At 50.6% G+C, this 27,800-nt stretch overlaps 3 protein-coding genes and 2 non-coding genes across 7 annotated transcripts in view; 2 read left to right on the top strand and 3 right to left on the bottom strand.

Moving 5' to 3' along the window:
* Positions 1-4,983, bottom strand: part of GPD2 (glycerol-3-phosphate dehydrogenase 2) — a 56,469-nt gene extending 51,486 nt beyond the window's left edge. Inside the window, 1 exon segment of the mRNA XM_040562547.1 lies at positions 4,861-4,983. The gene's annotated coding sequence lies outside the window, so the exon portion shown is untranslated.
* Positions 4,984-5,048: 65 nt separating this feature from the next.
* LOC121072675 lies at positions 5,049-27,511 on the top strand. 3 transcript variants are annotated; one of them, XM_040562544.1, is made up of 7 exons: positions 5,049-5,617; positions 8,182-8,291; positions 10,021-10,064; positions 10,529-10,655; positions 11,925-12,102; positions 21,310-22,097; positions 27,095-27,511. In XM_040562544.1, the coding sequence occupies exons 4-6, from the start codon at positions 10,600-10,602 to the stop codon at positions 22,009-22,011; spliced, it is 936 nt and encodes a 311-aa protein (XP_040418478.1). In that variant the 5' UTR covers positions 5,049-5,617; positions 8,182-8,291; positions 10,021-10,064; positions 10,529-10,599; the 3' UTR covers positions 22,012-22,097; positions 27,095-27,511. The 3 variants fall into 3 exon arrangements, 1 of the variants encoding a protein (XP_040418478.1); XR_005821364.1 differs by lacking the exons at positions 10,021-10,064; positions 21,310-22,097 and having other exon boundaries at positions 5,052-5,617; XR_005821363.1 differs by lacking the exons at positions 5,049-5,617; positions 8,182-8,291; positions 10,021-10,064; ... (1 more) ...; positions 11,925-12,102; positions 21,310-22,097 and adding an exon at positions 23,558-23,701.
* On the top strand, positions 13,303-13,373 carry TRNAG-GCC. The gene has a single exon. It is a non-coding gene; the product is annotated as a tRNA-Gly (tRNA).
* On the bottom strand, positions 13,581-13,652 carry TRNAA-CGC. The gene has a single exon. It is a non-coding gene; the product is annotated as a tRNA-Ala (tRNA).
* Positions 24,924-27,232, bottom strand: LOC121072676. The gene is made up of 4 exons (XM_040562545.1): positions 27,073-27,232; positions 26,832-26,931; positions 26,685-26,751; positions 24,924-25,418 (listed from the first exon to the last, which is right to left on the bottom strand). The coding sequence occupies exons 1-4, from the start codon at positions 27,230-27,232 to the stop codon at positions 24,945-24,947; spliced, it is 801 nt and encodes a 266-aa protein (XP_040418479.1). The 3' UTR covers positions 24,924-24,944.
* Positions 27,512-27,800: the final 289 nt, after the last annotated feature.

Here is a 27,800-nt window from a genome sequence, read left to right as displayed (position 1 = left end):
CGACCAGAGCTTGTTATCTGCCTCACTGGCTGCATGGGCTCTGACACACGTCCTCGTGACTTGTGCATCTAATTCCTGCAAGCCACAGCTATAAACAAAGCCACACACCAAGATAAGCTTCCAGTGGATACATAATGCAGCTGTCACTGAGACATTACCGAAGATGAGTGCTCCAGATCTTCTCCTGAAGCCTCTCATGTAGGCTCCAAGTTCTTAAACACAAGTTATGGCACTTTAATTAAAGTAATTACCCTCACCAACTGAGCACAGAAACGTAACCCATAATATACCAGGACAGCTCGCAGGGTTACCAGCCCCTTTAAGCCACAGACCACACCACAAATTTGTAAGTTCCCACACCCAAAACTCACAAGTCCAAACCCCCCCAGGCCAACTTCCACTAATTAGTGGAAGCAATGCAGCAGGTCACCGTACGGGGAAAGGCCTTCCCACGCGCAAGTACAGGCACCCAGCACGGCTACACCATGCCCAAAAGTAGCTGCATGGCATGTCACGCATAAAAATAAAGGAAAAACAAGGCAAAAATAGTCATACTACCCTCATCCTTCTCTTGGTCCCCACTGCTTCAAGCTTCTTGATTTGCCTTTTGTACTTAGGTGACCAGGATCTTCCCACCAGGCATTAGATGACACCCCAACTGCTTTAAGCACTATCCTACAAGGAATAAACTTTGACTTCTCTCTCCTGTATTTATATTTTTAGACCTAACCACTTTTTCTCCTGTGTCACCACCACCCAAAAAAAAGAAAAAACCTCTTGCAGGTAACGAGGTATGGAGGGTATCTAATTGATAAATATTCCTTGGGATTTCAGATAGTGATAATCTTGCCAGAAAAGGCAGCACGTTTCTGACAAGGAGGTAATACATACTTGTGGATGACAATTCCAAGCACTGTACCTCACAATTAACAAGAATATTTAGAAACACTGAGGCCATCCGCATTTTGGGCTTCCTCATCACATAAACATCACAACATATTTTACAAGTTTTACCAGGAAAGTATTTAAATTCCCTCCAGTCCTACTGAAATGTTACTTCAAACCCCAGCCATGCGAGGAGTGAGAAGCCTTGTCTCCAGCCTGGTTACTGACTAAATTTATGCAGAACGATTCTCATACATTTTTGTTTGCCAACGTAGTCTTCCAGCTTAAATAGTTCAAAATAGTCATTCTTGCTCCCCACACAAGTGAGGATCTATACCAGCCATAAGATCCACCACGCACAGACAATACTAACTCGCGAATACTGTAAGTTACAGACAGTTACTGGATGGACGTTCACCCTTCTTTTTGCATATTCTTCAATCACCTCATATTTGATAGGGGTTTGGTTAGACAGCCCACAAATTCAACTCGATCCTAATACCTGCCAATGCCTACAGTTTCTTCCCTCCCTCTCTCCCAAGTCAGACACTGGAGGAAGAAAGGTTTAATAAACAGTGGTTTGCTTATTACAAGATTGGGCACAGACCTGCATATACAAACAGGTACCTGCTCAAAAATAACTACAAATTAGGTAATTACTTAGGTGTGTCAAGGAAGTAGCCTAGTTTTGTACACCGGGTTGAAGACTGAGAAACCCAATAGCACATGCAAATCCAATCCAAGCAGGAGGGGCACGCATTCAGTATCGTTTTGAAGTCAGAACTAGCACTTGGTTTGAGAAACACTTTGCTAAGCAGAAGAGTCACAATCCAAGACTCAGTACCCAGCCAGCAGAGAAACAGCAACTCAGCATCCATCAGCATTTCAATTTATAACTTGGGGCTGGCTCGTCTGGCATTTGGAAACCCCCAAGACAGAGTTACAGTCACTTGGGAACCTAGCTCAAACACAGTTACTTAGGGATACAGAACGCTTCTTCTGCGCTGCCAAAACCAATAAAATAAATCAATGCTATGATCCTGTAAGAAAGTTTTGATTGCAAAGTGTTTGTTCATTATGTAACACAAAAGTGTCTTCTAAAGTAGTGCTTTTTGGAAGCAAGAGTACCAGTACACCTACATTAGCAAGAGCTGAGGCACGGCTGCGGTGCAGCCCCACAGCAGAGGGCTGTTGCTGAGAACAGCCTCCACGACACACGCGGGTGCGCACACCGCTTGTCATCAAGTAGCTCCAGTCCAGGCCCACGAACACCCATGAAGCAGTTGAGGTACATGAGGTCTTCCTTATTTAAGGAGAGATCTTCCCACTTTTGTCTGATCTGCTTAAGATTGTTTAGCAGCCTCTATTCTAACTTATTTCACGTTCGCCTCCACCTCCAGTCCCAATCATCCACCGACCGCTCGGTGCTCTCCAACTTCTGGGCGCACCCAGGGAAGGCAACAGGCCCGCAGGCAGGCCAGCCACTGGCACAGTTACCCATCTTCTGGGGGCAGAACCGCGCAGCCCTGCTCGCACGAATGAGCTCCCACCAGCTGGAGCGGCACACCCGCGGTGACGCAGCTAATCCCCAGCAAAACAGGCGCAAACTGCAGATGGAAAGCCGGGCAACATACAGTAGGACTCAACTAACGTACGCTACGCTGTCAGCGCCCTGTTTTAAATAAAGCATGGCATAGTCCCACGTACTTTAAAAAGGTAAAACAACTCTTCGAATCCTGTTTGCCAGCACGTAAACGCACACCACAACAAGGCGCCTGACAGAAGCAAGCTGCTGCTTAACAGAGCTAGTTGCAAATGAGAGCCCTTGTTTCAAAACCAGAGATATTTACAAGTGAAAGGAGAAAGTGACAGTTGCAAACTCGACATTGTGGGAAAAAAAAAGCACATTTATTTTAAATATTTGCTAAAGTTTGCAGGGAATTGTGAAGGCAAACTAGGGAGCAGAAGGGAACCTGTATGAGCTTTCATTTGGAAAATTGGTTTGCGTTGCAGGCCTTTGAACCTATCCAGCTTTCTAAACTTCTAATAGGGACAGATTACCAGGCAGCAATGGATCTCCAGAGAAATTACTACGTTATGTAGTAAGGCCCTAGCTCATGAAGTTCTTTTTGCTATACTTCTGTGTATGCGTACACACATCATTACACAAAACAATGTGGACATCCGTTCTTTTTTATGGTTACTATAGAGGAGCTTAAACTGGATTATACTTAACCAGCAACACTTAAAGATCTTGAAATATCAGACTGAGTCATTACTAGCTACTTATCAGTCACCACTCCCCATCACTAAGCATTTCTGAGGAACCGTACCTATAACCAAATGAGTAAAAGCAACGGCCTGATTAACTTGAGTTAAAAATATACCATGCTCCTGACAGCTACCTCACCAAGCTCGTTCCTTATCCATGGTTAGAAGATTATCTTACGAAAGGACCTCAGAGTCTTCAGGCTAATGGCAGTGTAATTACACTTGAGCAAGCCTCGCACGCAGGGAGCTCCCTGGCTGGAAATACAGAATAGCAGTAACGGTTCACAGAGAGCTCAGTACAGAGGCAGACTACAAGTACAGAGAATGAAAATAAAATATACAGAGAAGCACAGCCACAACCTGAGAACTAGCAGATGATAGATGTAAGAGTCCACAGCAGTAACAGATTCACGCACAGACCGCTCCAAGTCTTCAAAGCACAGCAGCCCCTGACTCTGCAGCTGCCCTGCCTTTTTTTATCTACCAGTTGGCTGCAACTGGCAAGCCTGGAGATGTGCTCCTGCGGCCGCTCCTCCCATAAATTCAATACCTTTGCCCCTTGAGAGGGCTTAGCGCAGCTGCAGCTCTCTGAAGCGAGGGCCTCGTACAGCAGTGAGGAAACATTACTAAGTGCAGCTAGGAGCTGGGCACAGCACAACGACGCAGCTACTTCAGAGCAGAGAAAAGAGCTCCCACCTCGTAGCAGCAGGTGGGAAGGAGGTTGCTTTCAGAGCATCCTTCCTACCAGGCTACAGTAAATAGCACGGTAAGTTCAGCAGGTACCAAGTCCAGACATTTTAAAGTCGGTCTCCACATGCACTCTTGTACCTTTTGCCCCGCAGTAATGGTCTTACAAAGATTTACTGAAGTGACTGATTAGAAGAGATAAGAAGTCAGAAGTTCAGGAGTTACTTGTTACACTGGAGCACTTTCACACAGAAAGGATCCCATGAAAGCGCGCAATGCAAGTGAAGTAATCCTGCTTTCCTCCTCCAAAGTTCGACGTTACTACAGCCACGCTTATTCTGCGCCCAGCATCCACACTCACAGCCCTGACGTGTTTGTTTTACAACAGGGGGCTGCTCTAGCGGGTCAACAAGAGAAAAAGTCGAGTGAAGGGTTCTGCAGAAAGGCCCCAGACCACCAGCTGTCCGACACGCTCCGCACCGCGGCGCGCAGGCAGCTGTGCAGCGGCACACACCCGGGCTGCGCCCGCACCGAGGAGCGGGGTCGGGGTGCTGAGCCCCTGCGCAGGGGCAGCAGCGCTGGTGGCTGCCGAGGGCTTCAGGCTGCCTTCCGAGAAGCGCCGCACGCTCTAAAAACGCGCTCATTCCTCCCAAATCTCCCTTGCACCCCAAGGCTCTGGGAAGCCGGGGAGAGGGCCGGGAGCCCTCGGCAGAAGCGGGCCTGGGTCAGGCCGCGCCGCACACCTGGAGGGCAGGGCCCCGGGGCACCGCAGCGCCGCAGGGATGCTCGCACCGCCACCGGCCCCGGGGCGGCCGCCCCGCGGAGCCCCCCGGCCGCGGGCAGCGCCGGGCCCCCAGAGCCGGGCCCCGCCGCCGCCCGGCCCCGCAGCGAAGCCGCCTCGCCGCCCGCCGCCCCGTCCCGTCCCGTCCGTGCCCGCGGCCCGCCCCGCTGGCCGGTTCCCGGTGCCGGTGCCCGTGCCGGGCAGGGCTGGTGCTGGCGCTAGGCCCCGGCCCTTACCGCTCGGCCGCCGCCGGCGCGGCTGCTCCCGGAGGCGGGCGCTGCGAGAGCGGCGCGGAGCGGCGGCCTCCCCGCCCCGGTCTATATTGGGCGCGCCCGGGGCCGGGCCGCGGCTGCCCGGATGGCGCCGCTCGGGGGCCGCCCGGCCCGGCCCGGCCCCTCCTGCCCGGCCCGGCCCGGCCCGGCCCGGCCCCGCCGAGGCCCGCAGCACGGCTGTGGCACCGCGGTGCGTGGGATCCCGGCGTGCCGGCCTGCGGGGCACTGCCCTTGAGCCGGGAGCGCTTCCTAGGAAGCCGGCTGCGCTTCTCGTGGGGCCCCAGGCGGGTTCCCAGCTGACAGAGCTGGTAACGGGGAGCGGTCTCCTGGCTGTGGTAGGGCCACCGCAGGCAGGATCCGGATGATTTACAGAGGAACTCGTAGAGTTCTTGCCCAGAAAAGCACTACACCTCGGAGGGGTCACCTTTGTAAAATAGGTGGTGCATGACGGGCGTGCAGAGCCAGATCCGCATTTTGTTACTTTCAGGTTTCTCCAGCAGCCCTCGTGTGCCATGAAGCTGGCGAAGAAGCTGCATCTGTGGCTGCCTCTCAGTGACCTGATACACCTACCCTCCTCCTTGAACTGCAGTTTCTTACGAAACCCTGCTGACGTACTGATTTTTACTGGGCTTGGCAGAAGCACCATGTAGCAGTTAATCCGAGTCTTAGCAGATAAGAAGGCAGACTTCCCACCTTCGGGCGTGCTGCGTCTGGGGCACAGGTAACGAAGCCCACCCCAGGGACATGCGAGGGAACACCCCCACAGGTGCTGGGGCAGGGGGTCGCACTTCGGTTTTGCAGCGCAGGGCTTGCAGGCTCGTTTTTCCCTGTTGAGGCTTTCCTGAACTGAAAGCTTCCCAATTCTTTAGCTCTCCAAAACAGCAAATCTCCAATCTTGAACTTCCAACAATTAAATCAGGCACTTGCCCTGTGAGGCTTGAAAGTGAGTTGTGTGACATAGCAGTGGGTGACACCTGGAGACATTTTGTGTATCTTTGTTCTGTTTTCTGCCTTCTATTTGGCAATAGCCAGTGTCAGGCCTTGGAAGAGCACCTGTCACAGGCTGTGGCTGGTAATGGTTCTCTGTTCCTCGTCCTGGTCCCCATGCGCCAGCCTCCTAGGGACACGGCCGGCAAACACGGCTGTGTGTTTCTGGGAGTCACCTGGAGACTCCTGGCTGTTGCTTCTTTTGCAGCGAGAAAGCCAGACACGCAATAGTAATACACCAGGATCTTCCTCCCCCTCCAAAACTCATTGCTGAACTTTCGGCTGTGCTTTCCCAGCAACTGTACGTTGTAGTGCCCTGCAGCTGTGGTTTCACAGGTGTTCAGGATCTCCTTTTCCACACTAGACCAAAGCACTAGCTGATCCTGTGGCTGTGTCCCCAAACGCCCCGCCGTGGGTCTGTCTTTGTCCAGGCACAGCCTGCCTCAGCTGCCCGACACAGCCGGTGCCACAGACGCAGGGTCCCCCGGTGCCACAGACGCAGGGTCCCTGCGTGCCCCGGGCACGGCGCTGCCCGTGTGTCCCTGCTTTCCAGGCATACGGGGATCAGCTGTCTCTAACCATGCTTCTTGGCTGCCTCCCAGAAACTGCTTTTATTGCCGTTCTTCCGTGCTCACTGCTTAGTCAACATGCTTTACAGGCAGCATGAGACGTGTTTTCTATCAGGCACAGAAAAACAACCTGCTGCCGCGCTGAGCGATGGGGCACAGCTCCCTCCCACACGGCGGCCTTGAGGCATGCTCCAGTCACCTGTTGGCCGGCTGAATGTCAGCGACAGGTCCCATCTGAGGAGGCCGTAGGAACCTAATCCCTCCCTCTTGGGTCAGATATAACTGCATGAGCTAAATTGGATGCTGCAATAATAAATGTATGGCTATCAATTCTCTAGGTGGCATTTAAAGTCAGTAAACAACTGCAAGGGTTGGCTTTCAGAAGTTTTGCAAAGTAAGTGATATTCAGGCTGGAAGTAGTTTTTACACCAGACAAATTAGGAGACTTGGTAGTGCTTTTAAAAGGAAACAAGATCTCCAGTGACAGAGGGAATTAGTGCACTCTATAGATACTCAGGTTTAGAGTCCATTCCATGGGAATACCTCAATTGAACAGAAGGAACTGAAAATGAAAGAAAAAGCCCCAGGAGATTATGGATTAATTCTTTTTGTTTTTGCTTTTCTTTTTTTTTGTTGGTTTTTCTTTTTCTTCTTTTTCATTTTTTTCATTTTTTTCTTTCTCTTTTTCTTTTTCTTTTTCCTTTCCTTTCCCATTTTCTTTTTCTCTTTTTCCTCTCCTTTCCTTTCCTTTCCTTTCCTTTCCTTTCCTTTCCTTTCCTTTCCTTTCCTTTCCTTTCCTTCCTTTCCTTTCCTTTCCTTTCCTTTCCTTTCCTTTCCTTTCCTTTCCTTTCCTTTCCTTTCCTTTCCTTTCCTTTCCTTTCCAGTGTGAGAAAGGCATAAGAATAATTGGGCTAGGAAACAAGGATTTTCACTCCTAAATGTTGTCTACCTGGATGTAGCTGCCTTGTCAGCATCAATTTATGGTAAATTTTGATCAATTCAAAACAAGACAGTGTATGGGTGTAAAATGTGTCTACATCCAGTTTCTAGGGAAGCACATCATGCATTCCAGAAATTCTGTGTTTCATGAACTCTTCCGAAGCAACAAAATCATGAAGGGGATAGAAAATCCTGTGCTGCTTGTCACATAAAAGGGAAATCCCAGAAGGAGTGAAAACTTTTATGAGGATCACATCTCATTCCAGGATGGGTTCTTCAAACACTCCAGACCCAGCTACCAACAAATGAGAGAAGGACGGTTCTTTCCTCCCTTGATTAGGCTTTCCACCAACAGCTGTGATTTTGTCTTGGTTACTGGTTGGTAAAAACTGGTCTTCATAGGTTTGAGTAGTGCAAGATTTTTACAAGGCTAAGCAAAATCTGAAATGCCTTGATGTGTCACAGAATTCATCCCTCTTGAGTGCGTTTTTTATTTCATGTCTGGATCAAAACATTACCTCCCTAGTCTGCGTGCGTGTGGCTTGGTCCCTGGGACACCTGCCAAGACAAGAATTTTGGATGCCTGCAATCATGTGCCCAGCAGGTGTAAATTGTGTTCAGGGAGAGTTCACCTTTTGTCCTTAACCCCAGAGGCAGTTTCTCTTCATTAGCAAGGGAAGATAGAGAAAGAGATTATCATCATTTCCTGACTGCAAGCCAAAGTTATGTATCATAAGAAGAAAATCTGTTCATACATTCACAAATATGTTTTCTCCTACTCTGTCTTTAGGAAAATGTCTTTGTGAGGAGCGAGGGATAATAATCGTAGAGAAGTCGAAAGAAGTGACAGAAACAGAAACAGAATCTCTCAGCTGCGATTTTTTTAAAGCAGGATGCATGGTAGGTCCCACCCCTGGAAAATAAAAGTACTTAGTCACGGCTGTGATTGAACATTTTACAGTGTTCCCAGCTCTGGCTGCTGGTATCAGGTGTCATTCGGAAATACAACTGCATTGCTTCATACCACATACTCGGTTTACCAACTGCAGCAGGGCTGTATTGCTTGTGTTTGACTATTTCCCCCCTACACTCAGCAGATAAAAGGCCCACCGCGTTTCTGTGTGTGTGCCTGTGTTTGTGTGCATGTCTGAAAAGAGAAAGAGGCTCATTTTTCTATTAAAATGGAAGCAATGTGTTATCATCATAATTATGTCTTATTGTTTGCTGTTATATAAAGATAACAAATCAGGGCTGAGTCACAGAAGCAAATGCAAAAATTGCAGTTTTAAAAGAATAAGGTCACAGGTCACATTATTTGTTGCAGAACAAACACAATAATTAATCGGCCTCTCCCTGCAGTGGTAGCGCAGGCATCTTAACTACAGGAGAGCCAGGAAATGGTACGAAGCAATGTGCAGGAGTGCAGGCAGAGTACCAGTATTTTTCTGGGGCTCAAACCTGAGCTAGGTCCAATAGAGAATACTAATTTAATTGGGAGAGAGAGAGAAGAGATGGGCGATATCTTTAGAAAGCACGACTGTTTGGGCTACTTAAGTGTATATTTTCTGTTGTTTATAAAGATTTTTATTGTGGTGGGAAATGTGAAAAAAAGCCTTTAAAATTTATTTTCTCTTTACATATGCCAGAGGGAGGGATTGTATTCAGAATATGGAATAGAAAAAGCTTTTTGGAATTTGTGCTTTATTATTTTTTTCTCTGAGACAATGACAGACCAGCATCGCTGATGTGAATACAGCCATTTGCTTTTTTATCCAGACATTTTCCCTATTGAATTGTTTAGGAAAAAAACTTAGAAAACCTGTCCAAAGACTTATACAATCACTTTCAAAGCCTTAGCCTAATATTCCAGTAATTAATGAAGAAATACAAGATTGGACTCTCTTGTTCTTTTTCTAATGTCCATTTCTCTAGCATTGCTTGGCTGATAGCTTTTGTTTGTCAGCATTTGAATAATAACTGGGACAAATATTTTCAGGGTGCCCACAGATTTGTAAGTGACCTATGCAGATCACTAGAAAGCAAGCGAGCAAACAAACAAACAAAAACCACCAATAGTAGTGTTGGAAAAAGTTGTTTGAAATATCCACATATATCGTACCAATTTGGGTTCTGTGACCTCCTGGAATACAGAACAATTCAGCTGAAAACAAAGGGAGATGGGAAATTCTGGAAGTTTCCATTTCTCTTCCATTTGAAACACATAAACATTGCTAGATGTAAATGACTTCTGTTGGTGTGTGAAGGTTGTGGGTTTGATATCGTGTCTCAGGTGCTTTTTAGCACTGCTTTTGACCACACTCGCTATCCTCCAGCTTCCCCGGAATTTAATATCGGACCTTTTTATCTACAGAAATATTTTTCCTGCAGATTTTAATAATTAATTGGGACAAGCCTAGTGGGTCTTGAGATAAACGTAAAAGAGGCAGCAGATACGTGTGACCAAGTGACCTTTTGCTGTCCTACCAGTCCCTGTGCTCTCCCTGCGCTCAAAGGGACACTGTCAAAATTGCTAGTCCTTAGAGCTGTAACCTGCCCTGACAAGTTGTTCTACATTATAAGTCTTGCCTAAAAGATCACCACAATTCTTTTGTTTGTTTTGTTTGAACAATCTTTGCTGAAGGCTCCACAACACAGATTCATTTGTCTTTTTAGGTAAGTAGATATTTGTAAGTGCCCAGCTTACTCCCTGACCTGTTAAAATCAAGTTGATATGCACGTATTGTGCTCAGCGGAGGAGCTGCCAAGGGATGGTATAAATTTTCTGCACTTTGGAAAGAGAGACAAGAGGACACTCTGGAAGCATTTATTTAAGGAGGCTTTTAGAAACCATTTTGAAAGGCCTGCAGTTATTTATCATTATTTTGGGGCAGTAATAAGTGTTGTCTGGATGTTCCTGGTACTATTAGGAATTAGGTACTGGTCAGTTAAGAAAGGGGTGACCAGGCCATTTCTTCTTACAAAGAGGTATTTTATGTTTCAGGTCAGTCTGAATTATTCCCTAAGAATTATTTCTGACAAGAACTCCATTTAATACAGCGAGACATAAAAAGGTGAATCAGAGCAAACAGTAGAGGTACATTTGTAACATCTCACTTTTTTTTGGTATACCAATACAGGGATTGATGCAACTGCAATTTAAATGTGGGTGGCTGTACATCCATAATTGCGTTGTGTGACATGGGAATGTATGGCCATACCAGATGGAGAAGAGGGGATGAACGCCATCCGCTTACCGTACCCCAGGTAATTTGCACCTGCAGTATTAAGCTTGATTTGAGCTGTTTTACCACTGCCTCTCTGTCAATCCTTACCTTATTCCTAATGCAACTGTACCACCTGAACGTGAGATGTTGGAGGCTAGAAGTGCCCCTGAGCTACAGCGTCCTCATTAGAGGTGCATGGCAGGGTCAGCAGCAGCGCCTGGAGCCCATCAGTTGTACCTCGCAGCAGCAGAGCCCCGTATGAAGATGCTGTGTCAAGAAGCAGCAAGATCAGAGCCCCTTTAAAGGAGACCCGGAATGGAAGGAAGTGTATTTGTCCCTTTTGGGGGGGATAAAAAGGCCTCAGAAAATACTTTTCTTTCTTCCTATAACAAGTTTTGCCTTCCTTGTTTCTGCTGAAGGTTCATAGCATCTCCTTAAGCACCTGAAAGATTTTGAACTAAAATGACGGGAATGATGGCCTGAGTCTCTAAAAAGATAATCCTTCTCATCTGTTCATTGGGTATTGGTTAGAAACGTACAAAAGTATATTCAGAATAATCTCAACTGAAAGTAGCTCCCTTGATGCTCCCTTGATGTTGTACAAAGCTGGATTCTTGATGCCATTCAAGCCATCTACTGAACTTCTAAAATTATGTATGTTTTATGGATGAAAGCTACAGAACACATGTTTTTATGAACTGTTTGTACTTAAATTTGTTGTAAGATAGTACTTTCACTTAATATTGCTGTAATGTTCTGGTAGCCTTACTCAAAACATACCCTTCTGCGCTGATTTTGCTGGGAGCGTTCTACAAGCCTTTGTGCTGATTAAGACAATAAACTCCGAAGGATTCCTTGTCTCATTGGAATAGGATGTAGATAATTAATCAGCTGAACCAATCTCATGAAATATTCACCACTTCTGTGACTCTGGACTGTCATTTTCTAATATTATAGGTCTTGATCCTCTCCATTCAGCAGTCTCCAACACAGTCATTTTTAAAGGGAAGTTAAGTGCGAGCCTGTGTCATGCTGCTTGAAAAAGGGTTTCTGGAGCATGTTCTGGAGCAACATTCAAGCTCCAGCGAGCTAAAATCCTCCTGATTTACTGAGCTCTCTTCAGCCAATGTCCACAGATGCAAAGCATTGTCTAACAGACATAGGAAACAGTTCTCTAAGTTACTAACTATGAGAGCAAGAACTGCTTTCATTTTTACTCTGGGAATGGCATGTTGTTGATAATTGTGCAACGTTTGTTACTGTGGTGAGTGTCTGTAAGATGATCCTCTAACAAGCAGTGATTCCACAGAAACACAGCCTCTTCTGCGTACCGCCTTGGTGGGCCAAGGAGAAGCAGCCCGAGGACTCTTCTGCCTTATGGAGCTCTGCTGGTTTCCACGTGGCTTTGGACAGATGTTGCCAGATCCGTCCCCCTGCCTGACCACCCCCTGCCGTCCAGGAACTCGGCTCAGCAGAAGTGGAAGGAGGTAAGAGGATAAAAGTAGGGCGGAAACCATTTCATCAGCTATTGCTATTGACCTCGGCATGGGTGTCAGATATATTGAAATAGTAAATTAGAGTCTTCTCAGTACGAGTATGTTTCACATCTGCCTAACTCTTTTGGGTTTTTCTGGTTCTGGGAAAACAGTTTTTCAGGGCTGACTGGTGAAATTGTAAGCAATAGCCTAAATAATAATTATTACTTGAAGAATTTACTGTGTTGCTTTCTGACAAAGGAAAACAAGAAGTTGAAGCTTAGAGGAAACGGGAGCTGCGATGGCCTTGTTACTGGCCTGCATTGGTCCGCTGGGTTGAGGGTGACTGTGAAATAGCGGCCCCTGGTATCTGACAGGGTGACAGACAAACTGGTCTCACTTTTGTTTCCAGACTCACTGAGAATACAAGTTTTGTTCAGGTTCTGCTTTATTCATGCAGAAAAAAGTCCATCCTCTCCATGAAGTGAGCATGCAATTGGAACAGTTAGGTAATAACTCCACGATTGATAAACACTGCTCTGCATAGGGAAGCCCACGTTCTGGTATTGATACATGTTCACACAGGAAATCAGAATGTTATCTGCAGTGTCAAATTGCTATTAATCCAAGAAGAAAAAACCTGCTTGCAACCTTTCATGAGATGATTGGTGGTAGGTGTTCATCGTCTCGGGAGCACGTGTTTTAGCACAGCTGTTCTTCTCATGCACACACCTTAATGTTCGCCCGGTGCAAAATGTTTAATGTTGCTTTTGCTTGAATTCTTTGTCTGGTGTGTGGCTGTTCTTGGGAGCTTGTCCAAGGCAAACTAAATGCCAAGACCGCACCTAGTTCATGGAACATGTCATCATTACACCACGGTGCAAACCGTCTTGTATTGTGACTGGTGGCCTCCTCTGGCAACGTAAGGAACGTAGAGGAACAAACGTAAACCTCTTGCTGCTTCTTCTGAAAGCTTTTAAATGTAAAGCGTGCTGGGTTTATCCTGCAGATCTATAGTTTTTTTAATCTGCTAGAGGAAAGACGCATACAAGCGTGGCTAACTTTCTAGGAGCGTTTTATCGTGGGGATGACGGCTGGAACCGCTGCTGATCGTGGGCGTGGAGTTACGAGGGAAAGCGGCCGAAAGCAGGGCAGGGCCGCAGCCGCGGCGCGCAGTGCGGTAGGGGGGAGCCGGAGCGCAGCTCGCGGCGCGCATTGGTGGTTCAGTGGTAGAATTCTCGCCTGCCACGCGGGAGGCCCGGGTTCGATTCCCGGCCAATGCAGCGGTCCTTCCGTTTACGCATTTATTTACTTTTCCATTCCGTTTCGCCGCAGACCGCTCGCTTTTCAGCAGCAGAGGAACCGCAGCCTCGCGCTGCTCCCCGCGCCGCCCCGAGGCGTTACCGGGAGGCAAAAAGCGGCGCCACCGGCCCCGGGCCGCGCCGGGCCCTCCCGCGGGGGGGGGGCGAGTCCCGCGCAAAAGAAGCCGCTGGAGATGCCGGGGATTGAACCCGGGACCTCACACATGCGAAGCGCGCGCTCTACCACTGAGCTACATCCCCGGCTGCTCGGCCCCTGCGCGCCGCGCTATGAGAGGGGCGGGCCCCGCCGCACGCTGAGGGGCCTGGGCCGCGGGCCCGCTGCGCGCCCCGAGGCCCCGCCAACCCCGGGCCCGGTGCCGGAGCCCCAGGCCGCGGCTCGGGAGCCCCGGCCCGGCCCTGACGGGGCCCGAGCGCCCCCGCTGGCAGCCTCGCCAAAGCCGCGAGGGCCCCGTCGGTCGAGGCCCGGTAGCCGGGGGGGGCACTGCTAAGAATAGGCGGGGATCCCGTGTGTTAACGCACACATCCGTGTCAGCATCGTCTTCCGCTACCTCAGATTTTCCTAACAAATCTGCGGCTTCTAAGTCGTCAACTTGAGTGACTAGGTACCTCCTAACATAAAATGCACCTCTCCTGGGCTTGTTCCAACCTAAATGCGGACTTGGTGAAAACAGAGCCCTGCTACTAAAAGAAAATAAAAAAAACGCCCGGGCTCTTCTGGTTGTGCATTCCCAGCAAAACCTGCAACTTCCATTAGCTTCAGTGGGAACTGTCTGGTCCCACACGCCTTTCAGATTTATTTTCAGAACCTGAGCACTGTCTGTCTCCATAACAAGCACTGTTCTGCCCTCAATATGCATGCACACTGTGGCACGTAATACTTGAGTGTGTTTAATTTATAGCACTACGACAAGCTGCCACAGGCAGCCGTGGATGTTCCAGCACTGCCCGCTGAACACTGCTCCTCCAGTGCTGCAGATTTTGAAATTCGTAACATCAACAACTCACATTTTCACTTGTCTTTTAACACAAAGCACAGAGTAACAGTGGCTCATAACAGGACTGAGTTAAAGGTTCAGAGCAGGTTGACACCAATCCCTGAAATAAAAGCACAAAGCCATTAAAAACTTTTTTTTTCCTCCTTTAATTTAGCCTTCTGTAGATCTTAGAATAGCAAAAAATGAATATGGTATGAATGCAGGTATTACTGTGTCTTTATGGATGTGCAGCTCTGATGGACAATCAATCCACCTGTGAAACTTCCTCTTCGGGAGGCAGGTCACAGCAGAGCACATTCGAGTTGCTGAGAAGAGCAGGTACAGATCCAAAGCCTATTAGCAAGTATTTAATTAATATTCCTGTGTTGCCCGTGCAAGAGTTTATGTGCAGCTTGTGTTATAGTGAAACAAAGTCTCTATCGCTGCTAGATCTAAATATCCTCTAGACCACCACCTAACAAATACAGAATAAATTGAGTTATTCAGGCAAGACTCAACACGTGGATCCTACAGGAGGAAATAATTTGCCTTACACTGAACTATACAGTAAATCAAAATGACCCATTTATAGCTATAAATCTCCTCAGTGGTAAACTCAAGCCTACCAACACTGCATGTTCTTAAAACTTCAGGAAGCAGAAATCGAGAGCTGTTGCTGCCATAGGAGCAATAAAGTTCCCAGTGATACTGCACACGCATTTCATGATCCTGACTGTCCGCACAGCCCTGGTCTTGTCCAGATGTCTGGAGGCAGCCTCTGGTTCCAGGAAACACTTTGTCATCTTGCACGGAGTAGTTTTTAATTCTGCTGTATGCCTCGGCACAAACTCAACATTCAGCTTTCTCAACAGCTCTCTCACAGGACTACATTCACCTCTTTGTGTTTGGGTTTCTATGCTGACATCAGGGAAAAACAATGTCACTCTGTTATCTGGCCGTCCCTCCTCTTGCGTTTCTTAGTGGGATTAACTCATTCCTGGTACCTCACCAACGGTACTCGCATTTAACGGAGGCCTTCGTTGTCCCTCAGGATACGGTTTTCATTGAATCTGATCAAGTTTTTGCATTTTTCATCAATTCTCATTAAACACACGTTTAAGTTCACTCTGTATTTTCCACATGAGTTTTTCTCCAATCTGATGGATTCCGTTGATCCACCCTGAAAAGAGCTCAGTTTCAAAGTTACCCAACGTACAGACTTCATAAGAATGATTCCAACAAAACTGTGAGGGGAGAGACTTTTTTTTTCTGATAGGGTTTCCTATGATTGCACTCGTTCCCGGAATTAAATGTTTGCAGTCAAAATTCCTTCTTAAAATAAACACACTAATTCAATAAAATACAGAACTAAAACACAGCACCATAGAACAAATATGCAAAGATAGTTCATTTCATTGATCCCATTCAACCATCCACGTTCATGGCTTTACACAGTCTGGCCTGAACAAGATCTCTAGTCTCGGCGTGGGCCATCTGTCTTAATTTTTTGGTGCTGAAGGGCTGCGTACTGTCTCTTAGAAGTCTTGACCTATTGCCAGTGCCTGTTTTAATAGCACCAGACATTTATAAATATGCAGCTAAAGTTATTTTTCTTCTATCATATGGTCGTATTGTCCATGCATTTGTGAGTACCTAGGTGAGTCAGTGCAGACTATTCACAGATCTCTGGCATTATTTATACCTTATTTAGCATTCCTGTCCTCCTTCAAAAAACGCTCCTGTCAGAGATCAGAAAAAACATAACCAAAGCGACAAATTACAGAGCTTATGAACAACACACTGACTACTTACTTGTGAAACTTACCAAACCGTTTTAAAATAATAGATGTGTTAGGAAAAAAAAAAAGAAAAAAAAAAAAACAGGACAGAGTTGTGATTTGCAAAATTAAACAACTCAAAAATATGCCAACTTTTACACTTAGCAAATAGTTTTTCCCTAGTCCCATTAATCAGGGAACACAGTGCTCAGAATAACAATGAGGAAGTTCTGCACATGCGCTACTCTGGGTTGGAATGAAGTTACAGTCTTAAGTCCTCCGAATGCAAATCACTTTTTCTCCTGTATTTTCACATCTTTGCTTTTTATTGAGTTAACTCCCTTATTTGATGTGGTGGATTGCCAGAACTGGAGGAGTAAAGCAGGGAAGTATTTCATTAGTTCCCAGACATACAATGCGTACTACAGAATCTAAATATTTAGCTGTTTTTTTGTTATTCCCATTCAGTAGTAAGAATTATGAAAGTTAGAGTCAAAAAGGAGATAAAAAGGCAGAAAACAGGATTAAAGCACTGAACTGGGAGATTCATTAGGGTTGCAGACGGATAAGTAAATTATAGCCCTGAAGAAATTATTTGACTGGCAAATTAATTACACAATGTTACAATGGTTTTCTCAGCCAAATTTAGCCCTCAGGAAGCAGGTGGAAGTCTGGATGACTTAATAAAAGGAACCTCAACTGTTCTTCAGCGTAATAAGAGATGAAAATTAACATTCCAGGATTTGATGCAAATAGGAATGTTGTTGTAAAACTCAGGAAGACGGAGCGTAGCACAATTATACAGGTTTACACAGACTATAAAGCTGAAGCATCCAGACAGTTAAATGCTACTGCTTTCTGTACGGGCTTTAATTTACAGTCCTATCTGTGAAGCCAAGACAGAAGCTGATTTGGAAACCAGCATGGCATTCTCACAAGGACAGACAGGAAACTTCATATTTGTTCAGAGAATGGCCGGTTACAATACTCTGTAAGATATTTTACCCCAACCCTGCAAAAGTACACTATTATTGTTATTTGTTAAAGCATTTCCTTAAACACTGTGAACCTTAGTCCATGGCTGCAGTTCTCACTCAGTCCCCAGCATGCAGAAACACAATACGTAAGAAAAAAATATATATTTATTTCTACTTGCTTGCTAAGTATCGCATTTTTAAGGAAGAGACATTCAGAGCTCTCTCAGAACAAATCCTCTTTGTTGTTCCTGGAAAAGTTTTGGAAATACATATGTATCTCTATTGAAACACATCACCTTCTGGTGCTAAGTATCATATGACATGCTCATAAACCCAATCTGAACCACAATACCATTACAAATATTAGCTAAGATCCTTTATGGTTGTCTGAAATTACACTACAAGAAGGCAAGGCTCAAGCTCATCATCTTAAATCAAACATAACTCTTACTTCAAATTACTACAGAGCATTTCAGTTTCCAGTGCTCCGTTTTCTTCTGCAAGAAGAGTCTGTTGCTTCTCTGTTAATCCTGTTCTTCAGGTTACGTCTGGAATATAAAACATACATGCTTTTTCAGAAAAGAAAAAAAAAAAAAGGAAGAGGTAAATATTTTGGAAATAAATAAGTTACAGTACAGGATGAGGTGTGTAGCTTATAAAACTGCATACAACCATACTGACCTGGGGATGCAGCCTCATATTAATAAGTGCTTTTTTTGCACTTAATAACAATCGTTCATCATTGCTGATTACCACAGCCAACAATGTATTCTATGTATAATGCTGACTCTGAATATCACTAAAAGGTTTGATTTCTACGTGGACAAAAGAAGTTAAACTGATTAATTCTGTCCGACATCCATATCGTCTATTCTCTCCTGCTAGCTGGAGGCAAGTTGCTTCAAGCACAGTTGAAGAATCCAGACCATTGCTTGTCCTTGGTAATTCAGACACCTTCCCTGGCAAGCATCTTCCTTTGTGCCCTCAGCCGTTAAGTGACCGCAGTTTGCTTTCTGCCCTGAATGTACGCTGGGCATGGAGCTCAGCAGCACAGAGGTGGGTTGCAGGCTGGTTTGGTGGCACTCGCAGCAAGAGAGGGGTGGCCCCACCTGGGGGGAAGCGTTATTCCCTTTGCCTGCTCTGCAAATCAGGGGCCGAGTGTACTCAGCATTTTCTCCCCACAGAAATCATAAATCTTCTCACATAAAACCATCTTCTTCCACTCTCTTGATCCATGTGGGGAAATGGACTTCTTTAGCCAGGCTCACCGAGAAGGGAAAAACACAACAGAAAAAGGGCTTCTGCTAGTAGCTCTTGCAAAAAATACAGTTGGATTTTATTTCTGTTTTTAGGCTACTCTTGAGCTGGAAACTTTACATTTATCTTATTTCAGTAATGTTTAAGTATATAAAAAAGATCAGAATAACTGCTTTATTCCTGTGCACTAGTGCAAATAGATTGACACCAGTACTGTCTTAGAGCAGCAGCTACAACTCATCTATCACATCCTGCCACGCTTCTGCTGCCAGGCAGCCGTAGTACAGCAAATGAACCTAAAAATAGCTGGAAAAGCATCATACAGCAAAGGACAACATGATTTTTTTGTTAATAAAAAACTGAGCAAAGTGAAAGCCTCGTTGGCAATGGATGCCAGGAGCGTGAGTAACTGAGAAACCCCTAGGACAGGAGTTTATTGCTATTACTGAAGTGAACAAATTCCTATAAGGGATATCAAACATTGAGGCTCACGTTAATCTCGTGGAAGACAAACCAGTATCTGTTGCAGTAACTCCTTCAGTGGGCCGTGAAGTTAAACTTTCCATCGGGTACGATGCTAAGTTTAGTCAGAACCAGGAAGGAGCAACAGAAACAATGTTAATTCAGACCTCGAATTCAGTGAATAAGGAATGGTTTTCATTTCAGAGCTTAACTTAGATAAAGTAGTAATAACATGCAGTATTTGAAAAGAGCAAGATCCTGACCCGTACTGTCTCACCCTACATCCTTGGAATGCAGGCATCGGCTAAATAAAGGGATTTAGAAAGGACTGAGGCGCATAGAGGATATCTGCAAGGATTGGAGCTTTGGCACTGCCGGCTGTTTTAACCTGAGGGTTTTGGTTACCAGAACAAATCCCCAGGTGAGGCTGCTCTGCTTCCTCTGCACTGCACAGGGAACCGTGGCTGTTGCAGAGAGCCCACAGACGCCTGCCCTGCGTGCAGCGTGCGGGGCTGTGCTCGGGGCCGGCTGTAACGCTGCTCCCCCCCAGCCGCTGTGCAGCTGCGCTGGGGTAGAGCCGTGTCCAGGGAGCTCTCTAAAAATGTTGGTCATAATGTTTAGTACTCTGCCTATTCATTGAGAATAGATAATTGTATTTTACTCATTAATCAGAGACTCTCATGGCAATTTTCCCCCTTCATTTTACCTTCCCAGACTTACCTGATTTAGATGCCACTTGGAATTAAGCGTGCTATTAATAACAACACTTGACTCACGCCTTGAACTGAAGGTATTTTCCAGTTTTCCTCTGATTCCTTCATTGAAGTAAGCTCTGGTAGCTGATGGGGGTATTGATAATGAAAGAGGGTGGACCTGCACATTCCACCTTGCTAAATATTGACAAGGTTTTTAAAAACTGTTCTCCTTCACATTCACACAGTAATTCCTTCCTGCCTTTTTCCTTTCCACTATTCTGCATCCCTGCATACTTTCCTCCCAAAAATCCGCTCTTCTTCTCTCTGGCTGCAGTGGCATTGACCATCCCAAGAAGGATGTTGTGTGACAGGGTCAAGAGTTTTGTCTTGTTTGCGTTTTTTGATATACCAGCATATGCAGTTAATTCCTGCTCTGTTTTCCCCTGAATAAATTCCCCAAGCTCGCCTTCCAGATGTTAACCTGTATATTTGACAGTGTAACAGAAATGCAGATTTACTGCTTTAGCAGATACTTTATGGTTCAGATTTATCAAAGGGGTTTTCACTGGTCTACACATTTTCTCAAATGCTAGTTGAGTTTGCTGGGAGCTTGCAGTGTCAAAGCATCTTGATAGAAGGCTGAACAATAGTTAGACACACAAGACAATTACAGCCTGTGTTAAATAGGATCTTCTTACAACACAGAGAATAAATTCTTAGAAAGCCACTATATGATGTTAAGTAAATGAGGAGGACTAGAACTATTTCTTCAAAAGCCTTAATAAAGCAATTTTAGGTTCCTGTGGAAGAGCAGGGCTGATACTCGTCCCTTTATGTTGAAGTCATCAACTCCAAAGAAATGTCTGAGCCTTACGGCCCGAAGACTTGGGAACAAATATTGTCCCCTGCCTTGCTCTGCTACTGATCCAGGCTAATTCGACTTAGAGCAGTGCAGATTTTTCACCAGTGAGAGTGCAGATTCTGCCCCGCATGCGTCACACGGTCAGAGAAGGGTGCCAAAGCGTGATTAAATCCTGCTTTATCCAGGGCCTCCCTCTGCAAGAGTGGATTTGTTCCCTTCCGTGTATCTTTTCCTACCACAGTGTAGCCTTACTCAGGTAATAGCTTGAGCAACCATGGCAGTGGGGCATATTGTCACGAAGGCTTCGCTCCCACAAAATGTCGTGCACAGCTCGCCCGCCCCAACTTTGCCAGGCTCTGAGCAGCAGCGCTCTCACGGGCTCTGCGGGGCGTTGGATTGCTGTGAGCCAGAAAGCAATATGTTTACGTCTCGTGTCAATATGTCGATAGGGCGAGTTCTGCAGATTTTCCTGCTGAAAAGTAAGGGCTAATTTAATAGGAATTTGACTAATATAAGAATTGACCTGTTTTTCCAATGGTTTCTTGTACCGGAATGTTGCGATCTGGAAGCTATTATATTTCTTCCTGCTTATCGCATCGATATGGGCTAATTTTGTTGGCTTTTGTATTGAACATCTGGTAAATATTCAATCCAGGTTTTTTATAACACCTTTTATTATTAAAGCTCTGCCATCCACAAAATAATACATTTTTATTCACTAGGAATATTAATGGGATTCAATTTTTACTTCAGTTTTAAATTTTATTTTTTTTTGGAGAACTGGATCCCATTTAGTTAAAGCTGAAAAAACAAACAGCTTTTCCTCCGTTCTGTGTGCAGGTTGAACTACAGTTCAAATATTTTTATTTAATATCATTCTTTCTCAAATCAGTGCTTATTGCTTACTGTGTTTCACATGTTGCAAAGGAGCTTACACTATTCCTTGCGTGTCATTACGTGCCCATTTCTCCATCGTTATTTCGCCGACCGAGCGAGGCAGGCATACGCTTTGTGTGCCGCTGGATCTGTGAAGTGCTCCGCTTGCGCTAAACACAAGGAGCGCCTCGCTGCACGCAGAGGCACGCTGCTGGCATGGCGAGAGGGCTGGAGCTCCGACGGTCAGCCGGTGACAGACAGACCGACCACCCAGCTCCTCGCTGCGGTGCCTCCGCGGTACCAGAGGGCCCGCCGGGACCGGCCGTGGAAGCCGAGGCTGCCGGGATGCTCGGGCCGGCGCACGAAAGCCCCACGCGCAGAAGCCCCTCGCTGCACGCTGCCGCCAGCACATGGGAGTCCACGTGCACGGCCGCAGACGCTGGCGCTGCAGATGCTGTCGTGCGGGTCCTTTGCCAAAGGCGTTGCTGGCTGCGTACCGCGTGCCCAGCTCTCGCCGGCATGTGCTCCCCACAAAAATGTTCCGCTTTTGTTTTCTGCTGGGTCTCGCAAGGCGCCTGACACCGCTTCGGGCACGCGAGCGGCCGCCCCCAGGAACCACGCCAAGACGGGCAGACCACCAGGAGCGCTGCTCTGGGTGAGCCGGCCAGAGCCCCGGGGAGGCCGAAACGGGAGAAGTGTTATCCGGGAGCCCTCGTGAAGCAAGGCCTGTAGGTGTGGGCCAGTGCCGCAGAAATACCCAGAGCAAACCGCCAGAGAGGAACCAGAACCTGCACACGTTTCGTCGTGAAAGTGAAAATCAGTTTAAACTGGTATTCCCCAGCAGCTTTGTGAAACTGATAATTAGAAAACAGACTTAACAATTGGTAAATCATTTTCAGCTCAGACTTCCTTTTTTGAAGCTCTGGAAATAATTAACTTCTTTAAATGCAACTGCTTCGTACTCTGTATTAGAGTCAGGCGTTTTAAAAAGCAAAATGATATTTTAATAACTACGTTCATAATTACAAACTACATTCTCTGCACAAGTCCTGTTTTCGATTAACAATCTGCATTGACGGGCGTATTCTCCCTGCCATCTACCTCTAATAACAGCTACAGTCACACAGGCGAAGAGTTTTGCACGTTCACATCTACCAGAAGTTTTTTTTCCCCTGGCTTCCCAGGCGCGCAGCCCTGCGTGAGCGTGGTACCGCGCGGAGCGTTGCCAGCGCTCCCGCGAGGCGTTTTTCCCCAGCACGGCGCTGTTTGACGGCCGCAGGGCGAGCCGCAGCGCCAGGCCGAGCCGGGAGCGGGCAGGCGCGGGCTGCCCACGCCGCCGTTCGCGTCGCGCCACGCAGCGCGGCCGGGGCTAAACCGCGGCCTGCCACGCACGGCCTCCTCAACGCGCGGCCGCCGGTGACGGTAGCCGTGGAGAAAAGCCCCCCCCGCCCAAGCGGGGCCGCGCGTTTCGGCTCGCGCTCATTTCACAGCAGCGGCTGCAAGGCGCAGCTCGGTCGCGGCTGGGAGCGAAACGTGTCCGCCGGCCCAGGGCAGGCCGCAAGGACGGGCGCAAGGAGCCGCCCCACCCGGGGAGGCCTCTCGCTGGGGACGGGGCCCCGGGGGCCTCCGCTCGTGCGACGGCCCCCGCTGGAGCGGCGCCGGGCCGGGAGGAGGCTGGCAGCACCGCGGCAGCGCTGCGGGACCCACGCGCACGGACTCCCAGGCGCGAGCCGTGAGCGCGGCGGCCCTCCCGGAGGCCGTGTGCGACGCTGCGGGCACCCCCCTCTCTGGGGGCCTCGAGGCCCGCAGCCTGCGCGTGAAGTGATCTGCTCAGGCCCGCCGCACACCCCCAGGCTCGCCCCCGGGCACGGGCGCACGGCCGCCCCTCGGGAAGGCGAGGCGGCGGGGCCGTGCCGACGGGAGGGCCGCGGCCGTCCTCAGACGCGGGTTCCCCGGCCGAGCGCCCCGCACGTCGGGAGGGCCTCGACGAACCGCGTTCGGTTACGGGTTGCAGAAACAGGCTCCGTGAAGCCCGGCGTCCCTGCGGCGTCGCGTCCCGCGTCCGTGCGGGTGAGCGCCCCGCGGGACGGGCGGCCAGGCCGTCGCGGCGCGTCCCGCACGGCGCGGTGCCCCGGGGGGGGCGGGGGGGGGGGCGCCGGTCCCGGGGCCGCCGCCGGCAGCGGGCGGGGCGGGGCGCGGGCAGCCCCCGCGTGGCGTCACCGCCCCCGCCGGGCCGGGCCGTGACGTCACGGAGCGCGGCGCCCGGCGGCCGCTGACGCGCGGCGGGGGCGGCGGCACCGGGCACGGACCGGGACCGGGACCGGACCCGGAGCCGGACCGGGAGCGCGACCCGGAGCCGGAGCCGGAGCCGGAGCCGGAGCCGGCCCGCACCGACCCGGCACGGGCAGGTAGCGGCGGACGGCACCGGGACGGGGGGGGGAACGGGGCCGGGGCCGGGCGCCTCCCGGTGCGGCGGCGGTGCCGGCCCGGCCGGGTCCCGGCGCGCGGCAGCTCGGGCTCGGCGGGCGGGCGGGCCGGGGGGGCGCCGTGTGCCAGCCCCGAGCGCCAGCCCCGAGCGCCAGCCCCGAGCGCCAGCCGGGCCTCCCGAGCGCAGCCCGGCCGGCAGCCGGCAAGCGGCGGCCCCGCGGGTGGCAGCGGCAGCCCCGAGCCGGGACGAGCCCCTGCCGGGCGGCTCCGGGCGCTGCGGGGCGAGGCACGGCACAGGCTGCCGGGGGTACCGCGCCGCCGGGAGGGCGCGGGGGGAGCCCGGCGCGGCTGCGGTAGCCCCGCGGTAGCCCCGTGGTACCCGGTGGCAGCCCCGCGGTAGCCCCGCGGTACCCTCGTAGCGCCCGGCACTGCCCAGCTCGGTGCCGGGTGCGCTCCGAGGGCGGGCAGGCGGGCAGAAAGTCGCTCCTTCGGAAACTGTAGGGAAATCGGGGGGTGCCTGTGGGGCAGAGCCCGGAGCGTTCGCCTGGCATCAGGGCTCGCCTTGTGACCCCTCGCCCTGCACCGTGCAAGCTCCCGGGGCACGCTCGGGGCCCGTCCCGCTGCCCCCGTGCCCCGCGTCTCACGGGGATGGCACTGCTCGCCTCGGGGTTTGTGCCACCCCACAAACGCCGCGTGTGGGGCCTGCGCCCAAAGGCAGCGAGGTGTGGTGCGGCCCTGGGGACCCGCCACAAACCTGTCCCGTCGCAGGGCAGCGGCCTCGGCCTTAGCTGGTGTTCTGGCACGACGGACGGGAGTCGCTGCTCCACGTCACGCCGCCGCTGTCAGGTACCTTGTGGGAGTCTCGAGCCCCTGCCCCGCTGAGAGGGAGCGCGGTGCCTCTCCCAGAACACAGTGCTCGCAGGGTGGGACGGGGCGCAGGTGGCTCGGCGAGCAGGGGAGGCACGCTCGCTGCCAGAACCGGGTTGCTTCGCCGCTGCAGCACCCTCTGTGTACCGGACAAGAGCGGCCCCGTCGCCCACAGGCCCCAGCCGCTGCCCCACGGCCTCCAGAGGGAAGGAGCGAAGCTGTGCCCCGCTGCCTTGGGGTGCTGCAGGTGGAGCTGCCCACGTACCGAACAAGCGGTCACCTCCTGCATTACCCGTCCCTGCGATGACGTGAAGCCCAGGACTGCCAGACGCATCGCAGAGCTCACGCTTTATGCATTCATAAAACTTTTGAGGTAGGCACCTCACGGCGGTTATGGTGCTTTGTGGTCGCCGCTGGTGCTCGCTGCAGCGCTGACCGTGTGCCGCCGTGCGGGCTGCTGGCTCCGGCTGCAGCGCTGCCCGCCTGCTGGCTGCCCCGGCACGGCCTGGCCGCTGCGGCTGCTGCTGGCACGGCCGGGGCAACCAGAGCTTCGTCACGGTGACTGACCCGTTGTGCTCCTGCTGCTGCTAGAGGTACAAGTACGGCAACCACAAGTCGTTTCATGTGCATCTTCATCTTAAACAAGCACCGTAACTTTCCCTTAGACCTCGGCAGTTCCCCTCTTGTCTGTTCTCGCACATCGCAGAGACGTGAATGTTGTGCTTCTATTGGAAATGCCAGTGGCTGAGCCAGGCCTCTGCCCAGGCGCGTCCCAAAATATGGGCTCTGGGGTGCGCTGCGGTGGGGCCCTTCTGCAGGAGTTCTGACGAGCTGGAAGGTACAAGACCCTGTTAGCGGTGGGCAAAGCCCTTCAGGAACGTGGGATTTTATTTTTTGCGGCACGCTCGGTTATGGCCCTTCCCTGGCACGTCGGAAGCGACCGCGATTCACCTGTTGCCGGAACCACTGCTGGGGGGAGCAGGAACGGTGACAGCGTATCTCTGCGTGTGTGTGCCTGTGTGTGCCTGCACGTACACGCGTGTGCCTGCGCTCCCCATGGGGCGGTGGGACGGGAAGGGACAGCGGCGGTGGGCGCCGGCGGTGTGGCACGGCCCTGCTGTACCAGGCTCTTGCAGCCCCGGGGGGGCCCTCGGGGGCCTGGAGGTGCAGGCATGCCCCTGGCCTGCAACGCCACCGCCTCTCCTTGCGGAAGCCGTCAGAGGCGTTTGGGGGTCTCCTTCAGTGCATCGCTTTATTTCCCCCGCCAAGTACCGGTCTGCAGGGCGGCCCAGCCTGCGGACCTGTGCCCTGCGCAGAGCTGGGGGCCGTCCGCAGGCAGGGGGCCGCGTTTCAGGGAGCCCCAGGTAGAACAGGGAACGCGGGGCGCTTCGTCTTCAGCACTTCAGGGGACGAGCGGCGGCTCTTTTTAATTGAACGTGTCCTTTGTGCTCGTCTATGTAGACACCGAAATACAGCATTTCGCCGCGTGTATAAAATTGTGTTTGCATTTATTTAATTTAGAGTTCTTTTTTAAAAGCATGTAGTCTTGAATGTTTGTTCTCCGTTTTTTTTCACATCATTACTCTGATACCGCTTGATTAGCTCCCTCCCCAGTCATGATTGGTAATTAAAATAGGCATTAAAATTAGTCACTTAGCAATTTTGCTGTTCAATTGGCAATTAAATTACTTAATTGCAATTAAAGTCCTAATTTTAATTGGCAAAATGATAGATGTAGATTTAAGATAATATGTATAAATACTTTAATAAGTGTCTATATAAGGATTACTTAATTACTCAACTTCAAGTTTATGCTGTTAACTTTAGAACTTTTAAGTGAGTAATGAAATTTATATTACGTCTATTCTAAGGATATGGTAATTAGACGTATTTCTTGTCCCTATAAGGGTCTGTGCAGTAAGGTTCCTTCACCGCGGTGAAATTGCAGCCGGGACTAACCGTGGTGCGGCGCTGACGCCGGCCCCCGGCCGGGCAGGGGGAGCGCGCTGAGCGAAGCCCTTGGTCTGGGGCGGCGCGGAGGTTGTGCAGTTTGAGCTTAAAGGGAGAAGCATCCCCAGCGTGGGAACGATGACTTACCTGAGAAGGAACGATCGTAGTTTCACATAAGCCGTTCATGTTTAAGTGCTTCACAGGGTTTTTATGTAAGGGAAGAATTTTGCGTTTGAAACGTTGGCGCTGCGTGTCCGGGCTGTGCTGCTTCAGGTGCACCGGGTCCTAATGTGAGCTCTGTACCGGGTGGTACTGGCAGGCCGCGTGTACAGGCAGTACCTCTTTCCAGCCTTCAGAAAAACCTTGGAGAAGGGCTCCTGCACGCTCAGGTCTCCTGAACAAGGAGCACGTTTCTGTTTCTTGTAAAACCCCTGCGGGTCCCCACAGCGGGTCCCCACAGCGGGTCCCCACAGCGGGCCCTTGCGTACCAGCCGCTCGCCTCCTCCCCGAGCGGTGGGAAGGGAGCTGTACTTACTCGAGCTCTTTCTTTTTCCCAGGCGGAACTGCAGCAGGGGACGCAGCCTGAGGAAGGGCGGCGATGACCCCGAGGTGCCCCAGCGCGGCTGTGTGTTTCTGCGCCCTCGCCGCTCCTGTCGCCTCCCGATGAGCGGCCCCGTGCCATCGCCGCGTGCCATCGCACCCACCTGCACGATCGGGCTGCGATGGGCCGGGGCCAGGCGCCGTGCTGCTGCTGGACTGACCCGGCCTCACCTGACCGCACCGCTGCCCTTCGCGGCCCCCACGGACCCCTCCGGGGGCCTGGAGACGGCGGTTCCGTGGGACGAGCGGGCGTGCGGTGGGCACCGAGCCCCGACGCCTGCTGGCACCGCGGTGCGGGGACGTGCGGGAGCGGGGGGCACGCGTAGTGCGCGCGGGGCCTGTACCGGGGGCACAATAAAGCGCTGCTGAACGCACACACGGCTCCGGCTGCCTGCGGCGACGAGGGCGCTATTACGGGACAGCGGCCCCCTGCCCGCCCGGGGCCCCCTGCCCTTCCCCGGGGCGCCCGTCCCGGTGCACCCGGGGGGAGCTGCGGGCCTGGGCCAGCGGGGACCCGGCGGCGGGAGGAGGAGGAGGAGGAGGAGGAGGAGGAGGAGGGAGGGAGGCTGGGGGCAGGGGAGCAGCGAGCGGCCGCCAGGCGCGGCCCGGGGAGCCCCCGACGGGGCGGCCCGGGACACCCCCGCCCCCCCCCGGGGCTATTTT

Source organism: Cygnus olor, chromosome 6, assembly GCF_009769625.2.
Source record: "Cygnus olor isolate bCygOlo1 chromosome 6, bCygOlo1.pri.v2, whole genome shotgun sequence".
Taxonomy (NCBI): Eukaryota; Metazoa; Chordata; class Aves; order Anseriformes; family Anatidae; genus Cygnus; species Cygnus olor.
Note: the sequence above shows the minus strand (reverse complement) of the source record. Positions and strands in the feature narration are given on the sequence as shown.

Bases quoted from the DNA above. Each gene is read 5' to 3' on its own strand.
- LOC121072675 (XM_040562544.1), top strand. From the start codon at position 10,600: ATGGCCATACCAGATGGAGAAGAGGGGATGAACGCCATCCGCTTACCG. The intron at 10,656-11,924 runs GTAATTTGCACC...GTGATTCCACAG, and splicing joins ATCCGCTTACCGTACCCCAG to AAACACAGCCTCTTCTGCGT. The intron at 12,103-21,309 runs GTAAGAGGATAA...TTCTCAAATCAG, and splicing joins CTCAGCAGAAGTGGAAGGAG to TGCTTATTGCTTACTGTGTT.
- LOC121072676 (XM_040562545.1), bottom strand. From the start codon at position 27,232: ATGGCACGCGGCGATGGCACGGGGCCGCTCATCGGGAGGCGACAGGAG. The intron at 26,932-27,072 runs GTAAGTACAGCT...CTCCTTGTTCAG, and splicing joins GGGAAAAAGAAAGAGCTCGA to GAGACCTGAGCGTGCAGGAG. The intron at 26,752-26,831 runs TCACATTAGGAC...AATTCTTCCCTT, and splicing joins AGTACCACCCGGTACAGAGC to ACATAAAAACCCTGTGAAGC.